Genomic DNA, 22,040 nt, shown 5'->3' with positions numbered 1-22,040 from the left:
CCTTCACCAAGGTCTAAGCTACGTCTTTGCTTCAGGTTGAATGATTTTGATTGGCTAAGAAAATAGATAAACATAGTCATTTTCCACACATAAACAGATAGACTGAAGCATATCTCCATCGGTTCTGCAGCTGACACTCAGACCCTGAAGTTAGGCACGTCATGACCTTCCAAGTCGCAGATTTGGGTTGCTGGGCGCCAACATGTCCAGAACTACAACTCAGTCAATCTCCAATAATGCCTGTTGTTCCTTAATACCTGTAACCAAGAAGACTTAGACACACACACACACACACACACACACACACACACACAGACACGCAGCTTCTTCAAGTTTGGATTTGGTCAGGCTCTAACGATAAACAGGAGAGTCTTCTCAAAACATCAAGATAATGCATTCTTTCTCTCAAGGAGAGGACACTTTAATCTAACGCAGCAAAGTAAAGTCTTTAACTACGAAATGTTCGTTCAAACTAGTTCCAATGATCCTTGTGACTTATAGTGGTCAGAGTACCCTAGAAAAACAGATGCACCAGTATGTAGGCTATTGACACTTGTTGAAGACATTTCTACCAGAAAGACTCGGGAGATAAATTGATATAACAGCGCATATTTATTAACAGCCCAGCAAGCATGAATTTATAAAGTTCTTTGGCGTAGGCCCCGTCCTTAGAGAGCAATGCGAGGGTAGCGGAATCTGCATATCCTGCCTGAAGACGAAGGCAGAAGACGAACGCAGCCGACCCCCCCTGGAGGTTAAGGAAGGGACCATCCTGGTGGTGGTGGGGAGGATGAAGGGGAAGGTACCATCTTGGTGGTGGTTGGGGAGGATGGAGGTACTTGGCAGCGTCAGCATCTGCGAACTCAGACGAATGTAAGTACCGATCTTTTATACTGTGAGTGTTAGCACATGATTGGTTAGAGAGAAGTAATACGTGGCACGCTGATTGAGTCTTCCTGGCAGAACCTACGCTGAAGCTGTCATTTCTCTAACACAAAGTCCATATTTCATTCAGATATCAAATGCAGACATTAGAAAATACATTAAAAGACCATTTCAGTAATCACACTGTAACTTCTATAACAAAGTCAAATCTCATAAGCCTAGAGAAGTCATTCCACTCAATTGATTGAAAAATATTGATTAATACCTTAATTATAATCCCTCATAGATATACATTGAAGCAGCAGTGGATTCCAGAATCCACCCCTTCACTTTATCCTGTGGAAAAAGAGGGATAGTTCGAACAAATATTGACTGTGTGGAACCAGTTATAAAAAATTTGTTTTCTATTTTTCTACCACTTGATGGCAGAGTTGACTTCATAATCAAAAGCCCAAACAGTTACGGTTTTGGAAAGATTTGGAAATAGGCCTACTCGCTTTTGAACTAATTTTGTTTCATGTACAAGTAACACCCAAATGGCTGTTCTAAAATAAAGCCGGTAAATAAATTGTGTGAAGTGTTGTTTCTGCAGGCAGTGTAGTTTCAACTATATTTTTTGTAACGGATTCATGAGACGTAAGACATGCTGTGATTGCATCATGTAGAACATCATTTTCAGATAATCTGTGGTTAGGGTTTGAAAAACATTGTCCTGATAAAGCTATTATTTCCTCTAATTTTATGAGTAGGCTAATTCATGTTTAAGGTTATTTTCGTGGGTAAGAAATGTTAGAAATGTGTTTGTTTGTTTGTTTGACAGGAATATGTTAAAAATCCCTGTCACCAGGCTAAGTCAAGAAAGCAAGTCTATTTTCCCCTCATGGAGATAGAAAGAAAAAGAGAGGGAGAGACTTTTCAATATTTAATGAATGTTCCCCTTGAGGAAGTTGTTTCATCATCAAAGTTTAAAATAACCTTCCCAGCATATTGCAGAGGCAGATTCATTGATAAAATTCTGCTGTGTGTAGATTGAAGTTCCCCACATGCCTGACTGGGAAATATAGATTGATAACAGGCACATTTGTTTTTCACATTTGTGCGATTGGTTGAGGACCAACTGATTTGTATTCTGTGGAACATCTCTAATCGATTGAACTCATTCATTGATGGGTAGTTTGAATGCACGTGGTGGACACACTCACACTGCAGGCTGTGCAGGATTTATGATAATATGGATTTATTGATTTTTCTTTGTGGAGTCACTATCAAGTGTGTCATTGATATTAATCAGTGATATAAGAAGAAATTATTACACAAATCCAGGAAAGAGAGTAATGATGTTAAATTGTCCATCATCAGTGTCACGTGACTGAGTCAAAGTGAGACGGTAAGGTTTCTGAAAGCATGGCCCCGGGAGAGTTTGTGTGTGCCTTTAACACAAATAAAAGATAGAGAGAGGAAGATGAAGGGATTTAGATGTAGTTAAGGTGGACTCAGCTCATTTCGACTGACCCCTTTACTGGCCACAGTTAACTTCAAAGGGATGCAAAAGCACAATGCACATTTCCTAAAAGTTTAGCGAACATTGTTATTCCATGGTTTTTTTTTTTTGTCATATCTTTGTGTGTGGAACAGACCCAAATTAGGTTATTATATTTACTGATAACCTTTCCTTCCAGTGGGCTGTTGAAATGGGAAACAGATCAGTCTGATTCACATATAAATCAAGTAGACCAGTTTTGTGAACTGAACCCACTGATTTATTGAAAACTCTGAATGAATGAATGAATGAATGAATGAATGAATGAATGAATGCAGCAAGAATAGGTTTTCAGTGAACAGCAATTTAAAGGGATAGTATAACAAACAAAGTATATTTTACTAAAAATTACAATTCTGTCATCACTTACTCACCCTCATGTAGTTGCTGTCAGACTTTCATTCTTCTTTGGAACACAAAAGAAGATATTTTGAAGAATGTCGGTAACCAAACAGTTAACGGGCCCCATTGACTTCCATACTATTTTGTTCCATAATTTGGGCCCATCAACTGTAGTGTTTAGCAACCCACATTCTTCTAAACATCTTATTTTTTTGTTCAGCAGAAAAAAATAAATAAATATTCATACAGGTTTGGAACAACTTGGGTGAGTAAATGATGACAGAATTTTCATTTTTGGGCGAACATGCAGGAATATACAGACTCACGTGCTGTCTGAATGATTTATGTTCAACCCTTGGAGTGACTGAAACATCTGGATCATGCATTGGATCCCCTAGCAAATGAGATGGTGAATCTATACACAGGATATCTACCATAAGTCTACTGGGACCTGACTGTAAAATCAGAACCTGAAACTGAAATGACCTTCCAAAAGTATTGTATGTATTAATAATATATTAATTTGAGTATAAATATTAAATGTAAAAAAATAAAAAACATAAAACATACAGTACCCATGGTGAAAACATCAGGAGAGAGAGAGAGAGAGAGAGAGAGAGAGAGAGAGAGAGAGAGAGAGAGATAGAGAGAGAGAGAGAGAGAGAGAGAGAGCAGCCATGCATTGCAAGCATGTAAAATCATTTGCAGGATCATGTTAGATGGGGTTTTCCCCCAGCTGGGATGCTGTACTGTTGAAATGGAAATGTGTAACCCAGTTTTCGTGATGGATATAACTCAGTGCATCAAGCTGAGGGTCCAATTCCTGCCCAGATCTCATTACACAGAGAAAGCAAGACAACCTTACACACACACACTAAACAGCTTCAGAGATGCACTACCCTGCCAATAAAAAACACAGTGCCTCGGGCGGTGTCTGTTTGGTGGATGATAGAAAATGTGATATTTAAGTTGTTCAATAAAGCGTGTCTGAAATGTCTGAGTACGAGAAGGATTTCTCAGATGTTAAATACAAATGTGTGTGTGTGTGCGTGTGTGTGTGTGTGTGTGTGTGTGTGTGTGTGTGTGTGTGTGTGTGTGTGTGTGTGTGTGTGCGCGCATGTAGAGGAGGGGTGCTTTCAACCTAGATATAGTTATTGCTGCAGGCTTTGGTTTATATTGAAAGGTCCCCACTATTCACGTGTGCCAGACTCAAAGAGTATCCAAGGGGGGAATGTTCAATCAGACACAACATCTACGTCACAAATCCTGGTCTAATTTTACTCTCCGTTTCTGTGCTTTCATCTTCTTCACAGCAGAGGGCAAGTTTAATCTCATGATTTATTGTCACCATGAACCCTGAGGCAGAGCTCTACACATCCAGGGTGACTCTGTATGACATATTTCTATTATTTGTGTGCAGGGTGCCTGAAATCATGGGGCATGACATGCAAAATAAAGATGAAGCTTTGTTCTTGTTTCATCATAAAATGAACAACTTTTAGAAGCGGAGATACAGATAGCATCAGCTCCATGAGGATGAGGTAAAAACTGTAGGAGAAAAAAAAGACGCTTCCATAGCCCATGAGACTTAGTTCTTCTCAGTTGTTTCATTTTGCAATGTTGTCTTGTGACATAAGAACAGAAATAAAAACATAAATGAGTCAACTGACATGCATTAAAGGTGAAGTCAGTGCATTTTGAGTTATTTAGCTTATCATTCGTTTCAGCAGAGTCAAAGGACTTGGACTTTCTACTGACACCTATTGGCATAAATGTATGATTTAAAGGGGTCTTATTATGCCCTTTAACAAAGTCTTGTTTTAGTTTTTGGTCTCTACCAGAATATGCGTTCATGCTTGATTGTTATTTTTCACATATTTTACATTATTACAGCTCCTCTCTCCCCTATTTGGCTTGAACGCATTGTATAATTCCGGTTTTGATGAGCCCCTCCTTCCGAAATATGAATCGTGCTGTGATTGGTTACTTGGCCCAGTGGTTTGTGATTGGCACCACTTAGCGTGTGTTTGATAAATGTCACGCCATTACCATAACTGCAAGTTTTATCTGCTCAGGTGTAAATATTAAAGGGTTAGTTCACCCAAAAATGAAAATTCTGTCAGTAATTACTCCCCCTCATGTTGTTCCAACCCCGTAAGACTTTTGTTCATCTTCGGAACACAAATTAAGATGAAACTTGCCGGCTCAGAAAGTTATAAAAAAATCATTAAAATAGTCCAAGTGACTACAGTGGCTCAACCTTGAAGGTCCCATATTGTACACCTTTCTGAAGTTTTATTTTAGGTTTTGATGTCCTTAAGAATACATATTTGCGGTATAAGTACCAAAAAACATCTCAATATATATTTTACAGCTCCTTTCTCAGGAGCTCTGCCAAGAACAGGTAAATTTTGGCCTGTCTACTTAATATTCATGAGCCTCTCTTCTGATTGGCCTGTTGTTTTCTGAGTGACCCACCATTGCTGAAAGTGGTGACTGAAGGCAGTGACTGAGTAGTTATGACATCACATTTTTACGGAAGTCACACAACCATAGATACATAATAAAGGCTAGATGTCTTACGGCGGAGTCTCGAACGGCATCACCTGGTGGTCATCTTGTCACAAGGAAGCTTTCTGTAAGGTGAGTGATCTGCACGAACACAAATACTCTTATCTCGCTGAAATCTTGACGGATTTACAAACGGTTTGGTTTCTTACAAACGTTATTAATGTGGCTATATTTCTGGATGCTTGAACATGTTGAAATTTATAATATTATAATTATTCATAAGTATGCAGTGTCATAACTACATCTCTGGCGTTTATAACAAACCAACCCGTTTGAAAATCGGTAGAAAATTGAGCAAGTTATGGTTATTTAAAAAGGACATGCACCATTAAAACAATGCTACGAGTGAGCGAGCCCCCTGTGGCAAGATGGCCGCCGTGTGCGGACGCCGACGTCCATTGGCCAGCAGCGCGGACGAGACATCTAGCCTTTATTATATGATATCTATATGGTCACAACGGCTTGTTATCATGAAAAAAGAGAGGAAATTTCAGTTTTGACAATATGGGACCTTCAAGTTTATCAAGCGATAAGAATACTTTTAAATTACTTTATTCTATTAATTTTCTTCTGTGTGGGCCTCTGAGTGAGTTGACGTAGTGGAACAGCACAGCGCTTCTGGGTTGTATACGTCAGAACGTAGGCTCACTATTGGCCAGCATCACACACATGACCAGCGTCGGCCAATGGTGAGCCTACGTTCTGACGTACAACCCAGAAGCGCTGCGCTGTTACACTACGTCAACTCACTCAGAGGCCCACACAGAAGAAAATTAATAGTTGAATAAAGTTGTTATTTTTGGTTTTACGCACAAGTATTTTTGTAAACATTATATCAACACTAATGTTGGCTAGCAGGAGCGGAGGCAAACAGCTTTGCCCTTCGTTTACATCGTAGCAAAAACATAAACTCATAATTGAAACTGTTATTAGAAAACACAACTAGAAATCATAAATAAAAGTCATACTTACAAGTTATGATCCACAAACAAAATTGCCCGACAAAGTGGGAACTGCTCCGTTTCAGGAGAAGCTTTTGTAGCCTGCATTGTACTAGGTTCTGGAAGCTGTTTTCCGTGCAGCAAATGTGCAGCACACGGACAAATGTACAGTGTTTAAAATAAAATCATTTTTAACCACTATGAAAACGGGGTGGAAAAAACATTATCCCTTTGACATAGTGACAACACTGTCTTCTCTAATGCAGCCCAGCCAGGCCTCGTCCCCCTTTTTGCATATTCTGTGGGTGGATATTATTTAAATGAGTAACATTTTGACTTCATAAAGCCCGGAAAAAACATGTTGTTTCCCAAACGAGTCGTTCATTGTAGTTCTTGGAAAGTGGATTCTGTTAAAAAAAAATCTCCCTTTGGAGTGGAGCTTTGAGCTTTGTAACCTTGCAGATCTTTTTTATGCTCAAACAGCAACATTACACCCTAACTTGAAAAGGGAAAAAAGCATAATAGGACCCCTTAAAAACAAGTTTTATTTTGTTCCTTTTCATCCATGTTTTTTATTTTATCCCATCAGTTGACATTCTTGCTTTGTGTTACTGTAATACGATAATGACTGATTCACTGAGATAGGACTGTAATTATTGTGCTGTCAATGTGATATCAACATGGTGGCGACCAATACAATGCAACCTGTTCCATGCTCTATATAAAAAATTATAATACGATAATACTATAATAATATAAATTAGTGTTGGGCGACGATTATCCAAAATAAAAGTTTGTGTTACATAATATATGTGTTGTGTATAATTATTTTGTATATAATACACACATATGCATGTATATATTTAAGAAATATTTGCTGTATATACTGTATATATATTTATACATAATTTATATTATATATTGTTATGGCAATTTTCGATTTTCATTGATCAGTAGTAGATATTACAAAGTAGTCTGAGTCACATGTTTCTATTGTTCCATTGTGATATGTGCATGTTTGGGTACCTGGGGAAGTGGCTGTGTGTGACACTTTAAGAGCATATATTAAAAACATCCCAGAACAGACTTTCCGAAATACTAACAGAAATGAAAGACTTTGCCTTTAGATTAACTTTATATTTTCTTACGGATGATACTTCTAGCTCTGATGCTATGCACCTTACCACCTTCTTAGCACGCCTTCCCCATCCAATACGTAGGAAATCGTCACATCCTTTTTTTTAATCGCAAAATTAAACCCTTTACATTAGCCTAACGATTGATAATTAAGTATAGTGGAAAATTATACAGGTTAAGTTAATTAAACGCAATACAATAGTGTTTTGATGGTAAAAGAAATATATGCGTGTTACATTAAAGCTGCAGTCCGGCACTTTTTTGGGTTTAAAAATATCAAAAAAGACATTTTTGAAAAAAAACGTAACCAGCCAGTGTTCAAAACGATCTGCTTGCCTTACCTCGATTCAAAACGGTAATCTTGTAATAATGATTTTAATTCCAGTGGTACTGGTGGATTTCCGCGGGAATTTCGAGCATGTCTTTGCGTCATTACGTCACTTCTGTACACATAGAGAAGGGGTCTCGGCTAGTCGGCTATTATAGCGTGTGTGGATGATGCGTTTATATAGACCCTTTGCAAACACGTGACCACGACCACGTGACGACGCCATGATGGACGGCAAAATATCTGGACGCACAGGCTAAACAGTAGTAGACGAGCGGGAAATTTTATTAATTTTAAACAGTATTAAAAAGATACCACTACACTTTATGGCTTCTTCTATTGATGACATTACAGTGCCGTTATCGGTAGAGGTAGGGCATCTGGTGGGTGTTCACAAAGAGCGGTATTTGGAGAAGTTGGAGATAGCAGGTTTGGATAGCGACCCTTACCTTCTTCCTCCCTCAATTTTCACGGACCTAATTAAATCGCCGAGTCTGCCCGACTTCAGCCCACACGATTTGTACCACTATGTGGTAAACGGGGTATCCCCATACACTGGTTCTGATCTTAAAGCTTTTAAAAGTCTGGATGCTTACCAGTTCTTTGTAGCTGGCTGGGTTACAGGTACGCGATGCTACGCTAACGGCGCGGGGAGGTACCTCATAATGGCAAAGGTAAGACTTCAATCGATGGTTTATTTTTTTATTAACATCTATTCTTTACTTAAGTGAAGATTTATATAGCTAACACGTAACTTAGCCTATGATTTTAGAGGACATAGTCGGCCGTGGCTTTTTAATGACGCCTGGACGCATCCCAGTTCTGGGAAGTGCCGTCATTAATTATCGATCACACGTCAATCCATGCAGTAAATCACGGAGTGTCTGTAATCAATAGTAACCACATAATTGTAACATCTATCCATCTTCTTATCTGTGATTATATTCGCTGTAGCCTATGTTAAGATTCTACCAGTTAAAATCAGCGTAGTGATTAAGATGTAAATTATCCACAAGGTGCATTTATGGTGTCACTGCAGCAGTAAACAATAACATTCATGTAAAAAATAATGTATTTATGCCACTTTCTGTAATTGTAGGTGCATCATAGCCAGTAAATCACGGAGTGTCTGTAATCAGTAGTAACCACATATAATTGTAACATCTAGCCATCTTCTTATCTGTGATTATATTTGCTGTAGCCTGTTAAGATTTGACTAGTTAAACACAGCATAGTGATTAAAGGGATAGTTCACTTTAAAATTAAAATTCTGTCATCATTTACTCACCCTCAAGTTGTTTCAAACCTGTATTAATTTATTTCTTCTGCTGAACCAAACAGTAGACTGTAGTACCCATTGACTTCCATAGTATTTTTTTTTTCCTACTATGGAAGTCAATGGGTACAGTCTACTGTTTGGTGTTACTGACATTCTTCAAAATATCTTCCTTTGTGTTCAGCAGAAGAAATAAATTAATACAGGTTTGAAACAACTTGAGGGTGAGTAAATTATGACAGAATTTTAATTTTAAAGTGAACTATCCCTTTAAGATGTATTCACAAGGGGCATTTATGGTGTCACTGGAGCAGTAAAAAATAACATTCATGTAAAAATAAAATAATGTATTTATGCCACTTTCTGTAATTGTAGGTGCATCATAGCCAGTCACTCTCTGAAACCCAACTACAACCATGGGTATCTTTGAAGAAGGATGGGACAGTCTTGTGCGGCCACTGTACATGTAAAGCTGGCCTGGGAGAGGTGTGCTCCCACGTAACAGCTCTGCTGTACGCAATAGACTCTGCTGTTAAACATCTGGAAGACAAAAGCTGCACTGATGGGCCCAGACAGTGGGGACTTGCTCCTTTGAAAGCGGGCAAGGCTTTGTACAAAGAGGGATCGGGAATTGATTTCTCAAATCCTGCCAAAAAGCGTTGTGGTGTAAACAACCAAAGCCATTCAGGTTGTCCATCTGGGAAAAAAGTGGGTGTGTCTGCAGCAGCTATAGAACAATTCTACAAGGCTCTGGATAATGCATCTCCAAACCCTTCAGAGAAGAGTGGCATCCTACGCATATTGCCGCACTACTGTAAACAGTTTCAACCAAAGGTGGTGTCTCTGGGTCTACCACAGCCCCTGACTGAGTTATACAGTGCCCAGAACCGGAAGCTGTCTGCCTCGGACCTTGAGAAAAAATGTGATGCCGTATTCAATGATATGGAAGTCACACCAGACCAGGTATAGTCATCCCTCTTAATCTCATACGACCAAAATGTGCTTGAAGGTGTCATGTCATTAATTTCATCTTCTATAATTTACAATGTTGTAGGCAGTAAAAGTTGAGGAAGAGACACGACAACAGGGAAAGTCAAGGCTATGGTTTGACATGAGGGCTGGTAGGGTGACGGCATCTAGGTTCAAGTCAGCTGCAAGGACAGACCCTACAAATCCTTCCAAATCCCTAATTAGGCAGATCTGTTACCCTGACCTATGCAGATTTTCAACAGTTGCAACCAGGCATGTGACATAATGACACAAACATACAGTTTCTGTTTTGAATTTCACCATAGTGTAAGTGAGTAAAGAAATTAGATGTGCTTTGAAATGTTATGTTTTCAACTATGGAAATGTATGCAATACATGTTGTGTTCTAAGGTAGAAGGCCCCTGCTTTTTAAAAAAACCCATCAAAGAAACAAACACAAGACAAAGAAATGTATTTATCATTGGAATATTTATTAGTCAATATTACAAATTATCAACATTATTACAAACATGAAGACAGTGCATCCCTCAATCTCTTTAAGTGCCCTTATCTATTTTTATTCACAGGTGTATGATGGAGGTCCTTTGCCTAGTTATTCCTAATCTTCCTTTTAAATGGTTCCTGTTGTATTTCATTTACACCTTTTTAAAGAGATATTCACTTTAAAATGAAAATTCTGTCATCATATACTCACCCTCAAGTTGTTTCAAACCTGTAAGAATTTTTCTTCTGCTGAACACAAAGGAAGATATTTTGAAGAATGTCAGTAACCAAACAGTTAACTGGTCCCATTGACTTCCATAGTATTTTTTTTTTCTACTATGAAGTCAATGGGACCAGTTAACTGTTTGGTTACTGACATTCTTCAAAAAATCTTCCTTTGTGTTCAGCAGAAGAAAAATTCTTACAGGTTTGAAACAACTGGAGAGTGAGTATATGATGACAGAATTTTCATTTTAAAGTGAATATCCCTTTAAACTACTCCTGTGATATCTGTGATAGAATATGATACAAGAGAATATTATGTGCTATTAAGATTAGGCCAATTTTGGGTACTGACATATATAGTACTTATAGTTTTAAAGGAAATGGGAGAACAAATCCAATGAAAAGGGCACTCAAAGAGTTACGATGATTTAACATTATTTTTCTAATTTTCAGATGGGGATGTGAACATGAACAAAAAGCCAGAGAGACGTATGAGGCTTACGCTGCACAACAGCATCAGGACCTAAGTGTTCGTGATGCCGGTCTCCACATTGATACCTCCCGTCCCTACCTTGGAGCATCTCCAGATGCCTTGCTGTCCTGCTCCTGCTGTGGCGATGGTATTTTGGAAATCAAGTGCCCACACTGTGCCAAAGACACCGGAGTCCTCAGTGCCACTGAAAAGAAACATTTCTGCATTGAGAACACAGATGGTACACATGCACTTAAAAGAGATCATCAGTACTACTACCAGGTGCAAGCCCAGCTGTTTGTGACGAGGCGGAAGTTTTGTGACTTCATGGTGTGGTCTACATCCAATTTTTTCGTACAGAGAATTTTGCCTGATGCTGACTTTTTTACAGAAGCAGTGCAGAATGTCGAAGCCTTCTATAGGTCAGCCATTTTATCTGAGTTATTGGCTAAGACGTATACATGCCCAGATAGACTGCTGTCAGACAAAACACAGTCCACCGACTCACAAGAATTGGAGTAGTAGGGAGTTGTTCAAAACATAAAGTGAATTTACTAGAATTGTTGGGTCTTTGTAAATGATATGATTATAAAATTATATATTATATGTGGTCTAGACCTACTCTATTTGTAAAGTGTCTCGAGATTACTCTTGTTATGATTTGATACTATAAATAAAATTGAATTGAATTATTTAGTAAGAATTGCCAGTGCGTTATTCTACATACATTTAATATCCTTTTATAAAGGACAACAACACTGTCAAAAGTTTAAGGGCTGGTTTATTTTACAAAAACATCTTTCAGCACATTTATAAAAGCCAACCTAAATTACATAATGTACACTCATATACAACTTTTATAACGTTTATCCTGCATGTTTTAATTAAATACAAAGTGTGAATGTGTTGGGGAACTGACACAAGACAATTTTAAGATGTTTATAACAGCAGAGTGACAGCTTAATTTTGGTGAAACCGTGTGATATAGACAGAATACTGACTAAATAGGAGACGTTGATAAATGCTCTACTTTTCCCGGTGTTTAATACTAAAGCACAAGCCGATGGTTACATCTCAATCAAAAAGATGACCCCTCTGCAAATTCATCAATCATACAGGTGAAACTTAAACTAGAATATCATGCAAAGTGAGATATTTCAAGCCTTTATTTGCTATAATTTTGATGATAATGGCTTACAGCTTATGAAAACCCCAAATTCAAAATTAGAATATTGTGAAAAGGTTTTCATAAGCTGTAAGCCATAATCATCAAAATTATAGCACATAAAGGCTTGACATATCTCACTTTGCATGTAATGAGTCTATATAATATATTAGTTTCACCCTTTAAGGTGAATTACTGAAATAAATGAACTTTTGCACGCTATTCAAATTTTTCAAGTTTCACCTGTATATGTTTGTTGTTCAAGAGACCGATGATGAGATGCCATGCATGGCAAAGGCCGTCACCAGGACCCACTGAACACACCATCTTACATTACACAGCCACTAGCCTGATACATAACTTTTTTGTTTACGTTGCCTCTAACTTAAGTTTATGAGCATCAGAGAAGCAGACATTTAAGTGGCACCAAAATCTGGGTTGTTATTTGTGTCAGATATACAGATGACACTGTTTAGAGACGGGTGATCAGTGTGAATGGGTAGACAGCACAGCCCTATCACGCTAGCTGGTAGCCTACTTGCTTATTACAGCAGTAAGGGTAAAATCTTTCCGTGGCAGGGGCAGCTGCCACCGGCGCCTGTCACTAAACCTGTCACCGCTATATGCGCCTGTCACTAAACCTGTCACCGATATACGCGCCTGTCACTCGACCTGTCACCGCTATATGCGCCTGTCACTCAACCTGTCACCTCTATATGCGCCTGTCACTCAACCTGTCACCGCTATATGCGCCTGTCACTCAACCTGTCACCGCCATATGCGCCTGTCCCGGCTATATGTGCCTGTCCCGCGACCTGTCACGGCTATATGTGCCTGTCCCGCGACCTGTCACGGCTATATGTGCCTGTCCCGCGACCTGTCACGGCTATATGTGCCTGTCCCGCGACCTGTCACGGCTATATGTGCCTGTCCCGCGACCTGTCACGGCTATATGTGCCTGTCCCGCGACCTGTCACGGCTATATGTGCCTGTCCCGCGACCTGTCACGGCTATATGTGCCTGTCCCGCGACCTGTCACGGCTATATGTGCCTGTCCCGCGACCTGTCACGGCTATATGTGCCTGTCCCGCGACCTGTCACGGCTATATGCGCCTGTCCCGCGACCTGTCACGGCTATATGTGCCTGTCCCGCGACCTGTCACGGCTATATGCGCCTGTCCCGCGACCTGTCACGGCTATATGTGCCTGTCCCGCGACCTGTCACGGCTATATGTGCCTGTCCCGCGACCCGTCACGGCTATGTGTGCCTGTCCCGCGACCCGTCACGGCTATACTCGCCTGTCCCGCGATCCGTCACGGCTATATGTGCCTGTCCCGCGACCTGTACACGGCTATGTGTGCCTGTCCCGCGACCTGTCACGGCTATGTGTGCCTGTCCCGCGACCTGTCACGGCCATATGCGCCTGTCCCGCGATCCGTCACGGCTATACTCGCCTGTCCCGCGACCCGTCACGGCTATCTGCGGCTGTCCCGCGACCCGTCACCGCTATATGCGCCTGTCCCGCGACCTGTCACGGCTATATGTGCCTGTCCCGCGACCTGTCACGGCTATATGTGCCTGTCCCGCGACCCGTCACGGCTATGTGTGCCTGTCCCGCGACCCGTCACGGCTATACTCGCCTGTCCCGCGACCCGTCACGGCTATCTGCGGCTGTCCCGCGACCTGTCACGGCTATATGTGCCTGTCCCGCGATCCGTCACGGCTATACTCGCCTGTCCCGCGACCCGTCACGGCTATATGCGCCTGTCCCGCGACCTGTCACGGCTATATGTGCCTGTCCCGCGACCTGTCACGGCTATATGTGCCTGTCCCGCGACCCGTCACGGCTATGTGTGCCTGTCCCGCGACCCGTCACGGCTATACTCGCCTGTCCCGCGACCCGTCACGGCTATCTGCGGCTGTCCCGCGACCTGTCACGGCTATATGTGCCTGTCCCGCGATCCGTCACGGCTATACTCGCCTGTCCCGCGACCCGTCACGGCTATCTGCGGCTGTCCCGCGACCTGTCACGGCTTATATGTGCCTGTCCCGCGATCCGTCACGGCTATACTCGCCTGTCCCGCGACCCGTCACGGCTATATACGACTGTCCCGCGACCTGTCATGGGTATATGGCTGTCCCGCGACCCGTCACGGCTATGCGCCTGTTAAATAAAGACGGTTAAATCATGGGCTAATTTCTACATGTAGCCTATAGCCTACCTACACAATATAGTAGTAGGCTTATAGCCTAATAATAATAATAATAATAATAGCCTACCAATAATAATATTGATAATGATGATGATGATAATAATAGGCTAGTAATAAATATAGCCTATAGGCTATAATAATCATATATCAAGCCAACCTTGCTATCTTAAGGTAAACTTGCACTATATAGTCCTACTGTTGGACTAGCTGAGAGGTCATGGCAAGCTATTTCATTGTAGCCTATTTTGTTATGTTTTTTTTTAATGCAGATTATTCAAATATGTAGGCTGTAGCCTAGGCTACGTCTTGTGAAGCCGAGGGAATGAGGCACGACAGCGCGATAGCTACACTATAGGCCAATAAGAATATCGCTCTGTAAAAACAATAAAAGCATATAATACTACAGGAACATGTAAAATTAGTTTTATTGGGCACGCAAGACTTTCAAAGTTTATTGACCTAGGCCGGCGACACACTGGCTGCGTGGCGTGTTGAGGACTCAGTTAATTCAGTCTGTGCGCACTATAGTTAACCTTTCGATGGACACCGGAACCTGGTTAACGTGAAGGCTGTGTGCGCTAAAATCAATGGACTGTGTTAATGAGTAAATTTACGTCACGGTGACAAAGAAAGTGTATATTCAGCCAAACTGTTGAAAGTGTTCATTGGAAAATGGAGAAGAGTGATGTGGAGGTCCATGCTCTGTCATTTGCGCAAATAACTGCGCGAGTTTTAACACAAACTTGTTTGAAGTTCATGTCTGGTCAAGCTGATTAGATGCATTTGTCATAGTAGCTGAATGAGGTGGGAAGTTGTTGAGGTGGGGGTATTGGGGGGTGTATACGAATGGAATTTTCAAACTTGCAGTAAAACCAATTCTGGCCTTTTTAACCTCGAATAACACCCAAATCACCCCCCCCCACCCCCAGTCACCTTCCCCCAAATTTTACCTTTACCTTTTTTAACCTCGAGTACCCTGAAAGCTAGCTATTTGATTGGTCGCGGGTCGCGGGACAGCCGCATATAGCCGTGACGGATCGCGGGACAGGCACATATAGCCGTGACGGATCGCGGGACAGGCACATATAGCCGTGACAGGTCGCGGGACAGGCGCATATGGCCGTGACAGGTTTAGTGACAGGCGCATATAGCGGTGACAGGTTTAGTGACAGGCGCATATAGCGGTGACAGGTTTAGTGACAGGCGCATATAGCGGTGACAGGTCGCGGGACAGGCGCATATGGCCGTGACAGGTTTAGTGACAGGCGCATATAGCGGTGACAGGTTTAGTGACAGGCGCATATAGCGGTGACAGGTTTAGTGACAGGCACATATAGCCTGTGCTGGCACTCGCACATAGCCGTGACGGGTCGCGGGACAGCCGCACATAGCCGTGACGGGTCGCGGGACAGCCGCACATAGCCGTGACGGGTCGCGGGACAGCCGCATATAGCCGTGACGGGTCGCGGGACAGCCGCACATAGCCGTGACGGGTCGCGGGACAGGCACATATAGCCGTGACAGGTCGCGGGACAGGCGCATATAGCGGTGACGGGTCGCGGGACAGGCGCATATAGCGGTGACGGGTCGCGGGACAGGCACATATAGCCGTGACAGGTCGCGAGACAGGCGCATATGGCCGTGACAGGTTTAGTGACAGGCGCATATAGCGGTGACAGGTTTAGTGACAGGCGCATATAGCGGTGACAGGTTTAGTGACAGGCGCATATGGCGGTGACAGGTCGAGTGGCAGGCGCCGGTGGCAGCTGCCCCTGTCACGGAAAGATTTTACTCCCTCTCTATTACAGAGGTTACTCATGTTACAAATGACAATTTGACTGGGTCTCCATCTGGACATGGATGACGGTATGGTATTACACAAATTAAGTACATGTAACTGGGAAATACATTAATCTTACCTTGTAAGAAATGCTCGCTGCAAATCCTGGAGTAACTTACTTGGAGGGCTGCCAGTCCTTTCGGCTGATAGCAGCAACCCATCGCTGCCTTCTCTCACCATCAAATGGCACTCGATAAAAAGATACATTGGCTTTACCTTGCCTATTAGCACAGCCCACTGCACAACACGAAATAACCATTTTTTTTACACGTTTTACGTTTTTAGACACAAACACGTACTCGTTTGGCTTGCCGTCCGGCTACAGAATAGCTCTTCCGCCGTCCGTCATGGCGTTCAGAATTCGCGCGAGTAGAGCGTGACGTCACGTGCAAAGGGTCTATACTGTCTATGGGATGATGGTGGAGATTTAGCTTAGCACTTTGTATGGCGGATCCCGAAAGTTTAAAGCGACAATCACCAGTGACAACTGGAGATTCACCAGTTGTAAAACCCAAAGACTTCGGACTTCAGAGTGGCTACAGAAAAAATATATTTTTCACGTTTTGACGTGATATAAGCAATCGTTAGATTTAGTCAGCATGATATAGCCTACTGCAATGCTTCCCCCCACCCCCCGAATTTGGTCAAAACAAAAGTGAATGTTACTTACTTGTTCAGATGACATTTACCGATGAAAATTCTAATGTTGACACTTTCAAAAAGTATACTCTGACATTGCTGATGACAGTACAGTATCCACAGCGACGCGGCAGCCTCAATACATTGTGTTCATCCGCGCTGTTTCATGCCGATTTACTACCCACGCACAGTTAATAATTCCGCGAATAACTGCAATTGCAGATTTCTAACAGAGATGGCGACAAAGAGGAAAAACGACGGACTGCAGCTTTAACAAAAAATATTGGGGTAAAAAGGACCTTTGACCCTAGTATTGACTTTTGGTGGTCTTAAGTGACAACTAAGTGATAAACAGAAACTTAACAATGGGTCTCTTATCTAGAGGGCATGTCGGAAAGAAACCTGCTGGAGAAAGACCTTGAATATGATATAAAGGCTGATTGCTCCCTGTCTAATGTCTAATGTCTCACTCACTCCACAGCGTTGCAATTGTGTGGCGACTGAACCTTCTTGCACGGATAAATACTTTTTTTAAAGACTATTTGAATCAGAGTGTGTCTAACGCAGTGATGATGTTTAATGATTAATTTTTGCCACAACAATATAAATATTTTATATGGAAATAACAAATTTTTCTTAAACATATGTGTGTATTAATATATATATATATATTAATATATATATATATATATATATACTCAGTACACACACTTATATTATGTAAACACAAACTTTTATTTTGGATGCAATTAATCGTGATTAATCGTTGCCCAACACTAATTTATATTGTTTCTATCTAAAAAAGTATTATTATTTTTTAGAGCATGGAGCAGGTTGCATTCTCTTGGTCGCCACCATGTTGATATCACATTGACAGTACAATAATTTCAGTCCTATCTCAGTGAATCAGTCACTAAATTTATTCTAAAGAGAATAGACTAAATAGACTAAAAAATTTTGCTTAACATCTATAGTGCACATTTACCATAAACCAACCATATCCTCTAATATTGCACATCACAATTAAAAAACGAATCAACATGATATCCTATACTGTTCATCGAATATAGCTAAACGGATAAACATCAAAAACATTTAGCCTATTGTATAATATGCTAGAGTCATGAGTGATTTATCTTGGACCATTCAGTAATAACAAGCAATGATATTTTAGAGTCAACTGTACATGCATTGAAAATAAAGAAAAGAAAAATATTCTGGGAAAGGAACTCAAACTATCAAAATACGTTATATTGTTTAAGAATATTATTGTAATACTTCATGATGATTTTAGTTCATATAGCACCCATTGATCATTGTATTTATGTTGGAACTGTGACTTCTAGTCTGTGTTATACGACCTACAATTCTGTACTAGAAAGTAGTGTTTGTGGACAAAAGCTAGAATGCCACTATATGTGTGTGTATTATGCATGCCTCTGTTCTCTGTCAGATCATATCTCTTTTTTAAAGTCAGCACAATGCCACAACACCACAAAGCAGGTCTTCTCTGTCAGAGTAAGCAAGAGCAATAGAGTGTGAAAGAGAGAAAGAGAGAGAGAGAGAGCAGAAGAGGTTTATGACAGGATCTATTTTGTTTCGTATGCATGCAGATTGTCTCTGGCAGAAGCATATGCAGCAGCGCTGAGCAGAGATGGCACGCTGCCCTTCTCACATACCTCAACACAGAAGAGCAACCGAAGCTGCAACAGAAGCCACACGCCCACTCTCACAAGATGTGTCCTCAGCTGAGAACTGCATTAAAACCTTGACTTCGATTTAAATAGCATGTCAACAAAACGGTGAAACATATTCTGCTTATGCTACTTTACTGACTACTCTGTAAATGCAGCGGATGTTTATAAGGAAAAATTACAATGCTGAAAAGAAGATAAAAAGAAACCCAATTTATCTGAATTTTATAGAATCAGCTATCATAAACATGTTGTTTACGACACGAACATGTTGAAAACAGAACATGAACACTGGTGAACACTTAAAACACAGATTTCTATGGTAATATCCCAAACTCTAAAATAACCTTTTTTTTTAAAACAATTTTCAGTTCAAATAATACAGCTTTAAAAAAAATAAAAAAATAAAATGATAGACATGACATTTTTTTTATGAAAAGCTATGAGTAAAAATCATAAATGATCATGCATAATTGGTGTGAATAAAAACAGGCTGAATAAAAATACGAATTCAATCTCTGACAGTAGGTGGCACTTATAGAAAAGCAGAAATACAGCTGTTACCCCGGTAAGCCCTGTACTGAAAAAGTTTGCAGCCTAAAAATCTAAATCTAAGTTTACTGCTATTATTCAAGGACAAAAATTGTTTAACATCACTGAATCAACCTAAATACATTTCAATTAACGCACACCTAAATGATTAGGCCTACCAACAAAACCAATTTGTATGGGTTAAATCAGGTGGAAATGGCTTAGTTACCACTTTTTTCTGTATAGACAGTGCTTATAAACACCACTGGCATTATCTGAAGAAAATGGCATCGAAAGTTCCCTTCAGAGATACATTCACATGTTTTCTACATCAGAAAAGCCATAGATGGTTATGTAAAGCAAATGTAAAAATGTGTATTGCAAAAATGTATGTAGATGCATGCTCTAGTCTAGGTTGATGTGCGGTCCAAACCAACATCTTTAATTATATGGACAAATTACATTGAGGCATATTTCAATATATATATAGAGAGAGCAAAAACTCCAGTGTTAAGAACTCTCATGGGAGTTTATTTGAGATCACACTCAAGTGTTAAAATAAGAGTGTTAAAGGAACACTGAACAAGCAGCCCAAACAAAATCTAATAATAAAAGTCAAGCCCAACTACAGCAAACACCAATCTCCATAATGATGACTTGTTTATTTTATTTTTTTCTCCTTTGGTGATTCTGCTGGTTAACATCAGGTAGTTCAATAATGGTCAATAATCACTTAATTAATCACTTAATTATCTCATTAACTTTAACGCTGCTTCAGTGTTACAGTAATTTAACACTCTAACTCTTGAGTGTGGTCTCAAATAAACATAGGCCTATATAGCCTATATATTCCACAGAAGAAGGTTCGGAATGAGATGATGGTGAATAATTCATTAACGATGTGAACACAACCCACCAAGATACCTGAATATCATTTTTGGACCATAAATGTAAGAATAAAATAATAAAACCTAAAGTTTCCTATCACTGTCTGACATTTTGTTTGACATTTTTCTCTCAAATGCTGAAACAGAGTAAGTACAACAAGTCTTCGTGACAGTATAAAGCACATGAATATTTAATTAGACAAGCTGTTCAGTTTATGATGATCAGTTTATCAAAAAAAGGTTAAAACCTGTGGTAAAATTACAAGTGTGAAAGTTTGCTTTTCCTGGAGTTAGCAGCAGGTTAAAAAAAAAAAAAGATAACCCAGGGTTAGGCGAAGTGTGAAAATCCCAAATGATTCTATGATAAAATAAAAAAATTTCTTCACTTGCCTCCTACATGTAAAAACTCCAAACAGTGCTCATGGGGATCCTATCTTTCGGCCACAAGCCGAATATGTCTTTAACAAAGAGAACCAAAGCAATAACACAGGCCGCCTGCAGTCTGGGACTTTTTCAGAGCCTGATGAGAAAGGGATTGTCCTTTGGGTAAATGTTTGAGGGACTTTCTGGCTTAACCCAAATCTGTGAGAATGATAGATTGTGTTATCAGTATTTTCCATAATCATACATTTACAGTGCAGAGAGAGAGACTCTATGTAAAATGTGAAGTACAGTCACAGCTTCAAGGGCACATGGGCGGTGATGTATATTCATACTTTAGAGATTTGTGTCAAATAAACCCCAAATCCAATACTGAGCCATTTGTAATATCTGATAGTGTTTCACTTTGAGATTTTCGCTCACAAACACTGTTGGAGGCCATTTATCCCGAAATAATTCCTACCCATTGCCATCTTGCTAGACCCCTCAGGACTTTTCACGCGCCCAGAGAGATAGAGAGAGAGAGAGAGAGAGAGAGAGAGAGAGAGAGAGAGAGAGAGAGAGAGAGAGAGAGAGAGAGAGAGAGAGAGAGAGAGAGAGAGAGAATGCACAACCTCGACCACTAACTACAGGCCCCATCTCTTGGGGAAAATGAAAGTCTAATCAATCCTTTTCCTAGGATCAGCAGACAGTGGCTTCATTGATTGGATAGTTATAGTGACACATGTGGTGGCAGCAGACGTTAGGCTTCATGACTCCACGCTCCAGTGAAACATGGCTCATTTATGAGCCTATATTCTGCGCGGCCTGCCTGCAGCCTCAGACAAAGTGGTTATGGATGTTGGCAATTTAATGGTAGCTTGTGTGTCTGTGTGCATGTGTGTTTCTCCGTCTACTACACAGAGAGTCAGCGACAGCAATATGGGTCTGGGGAGCCAATAAAATTTAAACGAGGTTGTAGTGGTGTGACATTAGCAATCTTTACTAACATTGTGGAGGTTTTGCTTGCTGACAGGACAATAAAACCAAATAAATACTGTTAACGCCAACGGAACCTTTGAATGATGAATTGTTGCCCTGGAGACTGTGCATATTGACATTTCAGTTGAAGGTGAAATAGAATGAAACGTAATTAAAGCGGAAGAGGTCAAAAGAAAGATCGTAAACAATGCATATGAGCACACGTAAAACTATTCTTCCTGCTCCTCGAGGCCATTCATATGTGAAGCAGTTATCCAGATCTAGACTGATACATATATCCTGCCATATGTTTTTCAGTATTTCACTATACAATGTGTGATCCTAGCACCCTTTCATTTCAATATACATGCTTGTACATACCACTTTAAAGGTTGTGTTATGTTAAATGCAAAAATGTTTATATATAATATATAGTATATATATACCCCACCCCCACCAATGCAAAAAACACAGGGGGCCCAGAAAACTAATTGTAAGGCAAATGTGTTTTCTGCACAATGTTCTGCACAAGATATGAA

General features: G+C 40.6%; 1 protein-coding gene across 1 annotated transcript; it reads left to right on the top strand.

Annotated features, from left to right (window-relative positions):
* The first annotated feature begins 7,967 nt into the window (after window positions 1-7,967).
* Window positions 7,968-12,358, top strand: LOC307000471 (uncharacterized protein). Its single transcript, XM_079616103.1, has 4 exons — window positions 7,968-8,418; window positions 9,396-9,983; window positions 10,075-10,262; window positions 11,172-12,358. Exons 1-4 carry the CDS (start codon window positions 8,071-8,073, stop codon window positions 11,710-11,712), a joined length of 1,665 nt encoding a protein of 554 aa, XP_079472229.1. The 5' UTR covers window positions 7,968-8,070; the 3' UTR covers window positions 11,713-12,358.
* Window positions 12,359-22,040: the final 9,682 nt, after the last annotated feature.

This window comes from Phoxinus phoxinus (assembly GCF_949152265.1).
Source record: "Phoxinus phoxinus genome assembly, chromosome: 6".
Classification (NCBI taxonomy): Eukaryota; Metazoa; Chordata; class Actinopteri; order Cypriniformes; family Leuciscidae; genus Phoxinus; species Phoxinus phoxinus.
Note: the sequence above shows the minus strand (reverse complement) of the source record. Positions and strands in the feature narration are given on the sequence as shown.

Bases quoted from the DNA above. Each gene is read 5' to 3' on its own strand.
- LOC307000471 (XM_079616103.1), top strand. From the start codon at position 8,071: ATGGCTTCTTCTATTGATGACATTACAGTGCCGTTATCGGTAGAGGTA. The intron at 8,419-9,395 runs GTAAGACTTCAA...CTGTAATTGTAG, and splicing joins GGTACCTCATAATGGCAAAG to GTGCATCATAGCCAGTCACT. The intron at 10,263-11,171 runs GCATGTGACATA...TCTAATTTTCAG, and splicing joins TTTTCAACAGTTGCAACCAG to ATGGGGATGTGAACATGAAC.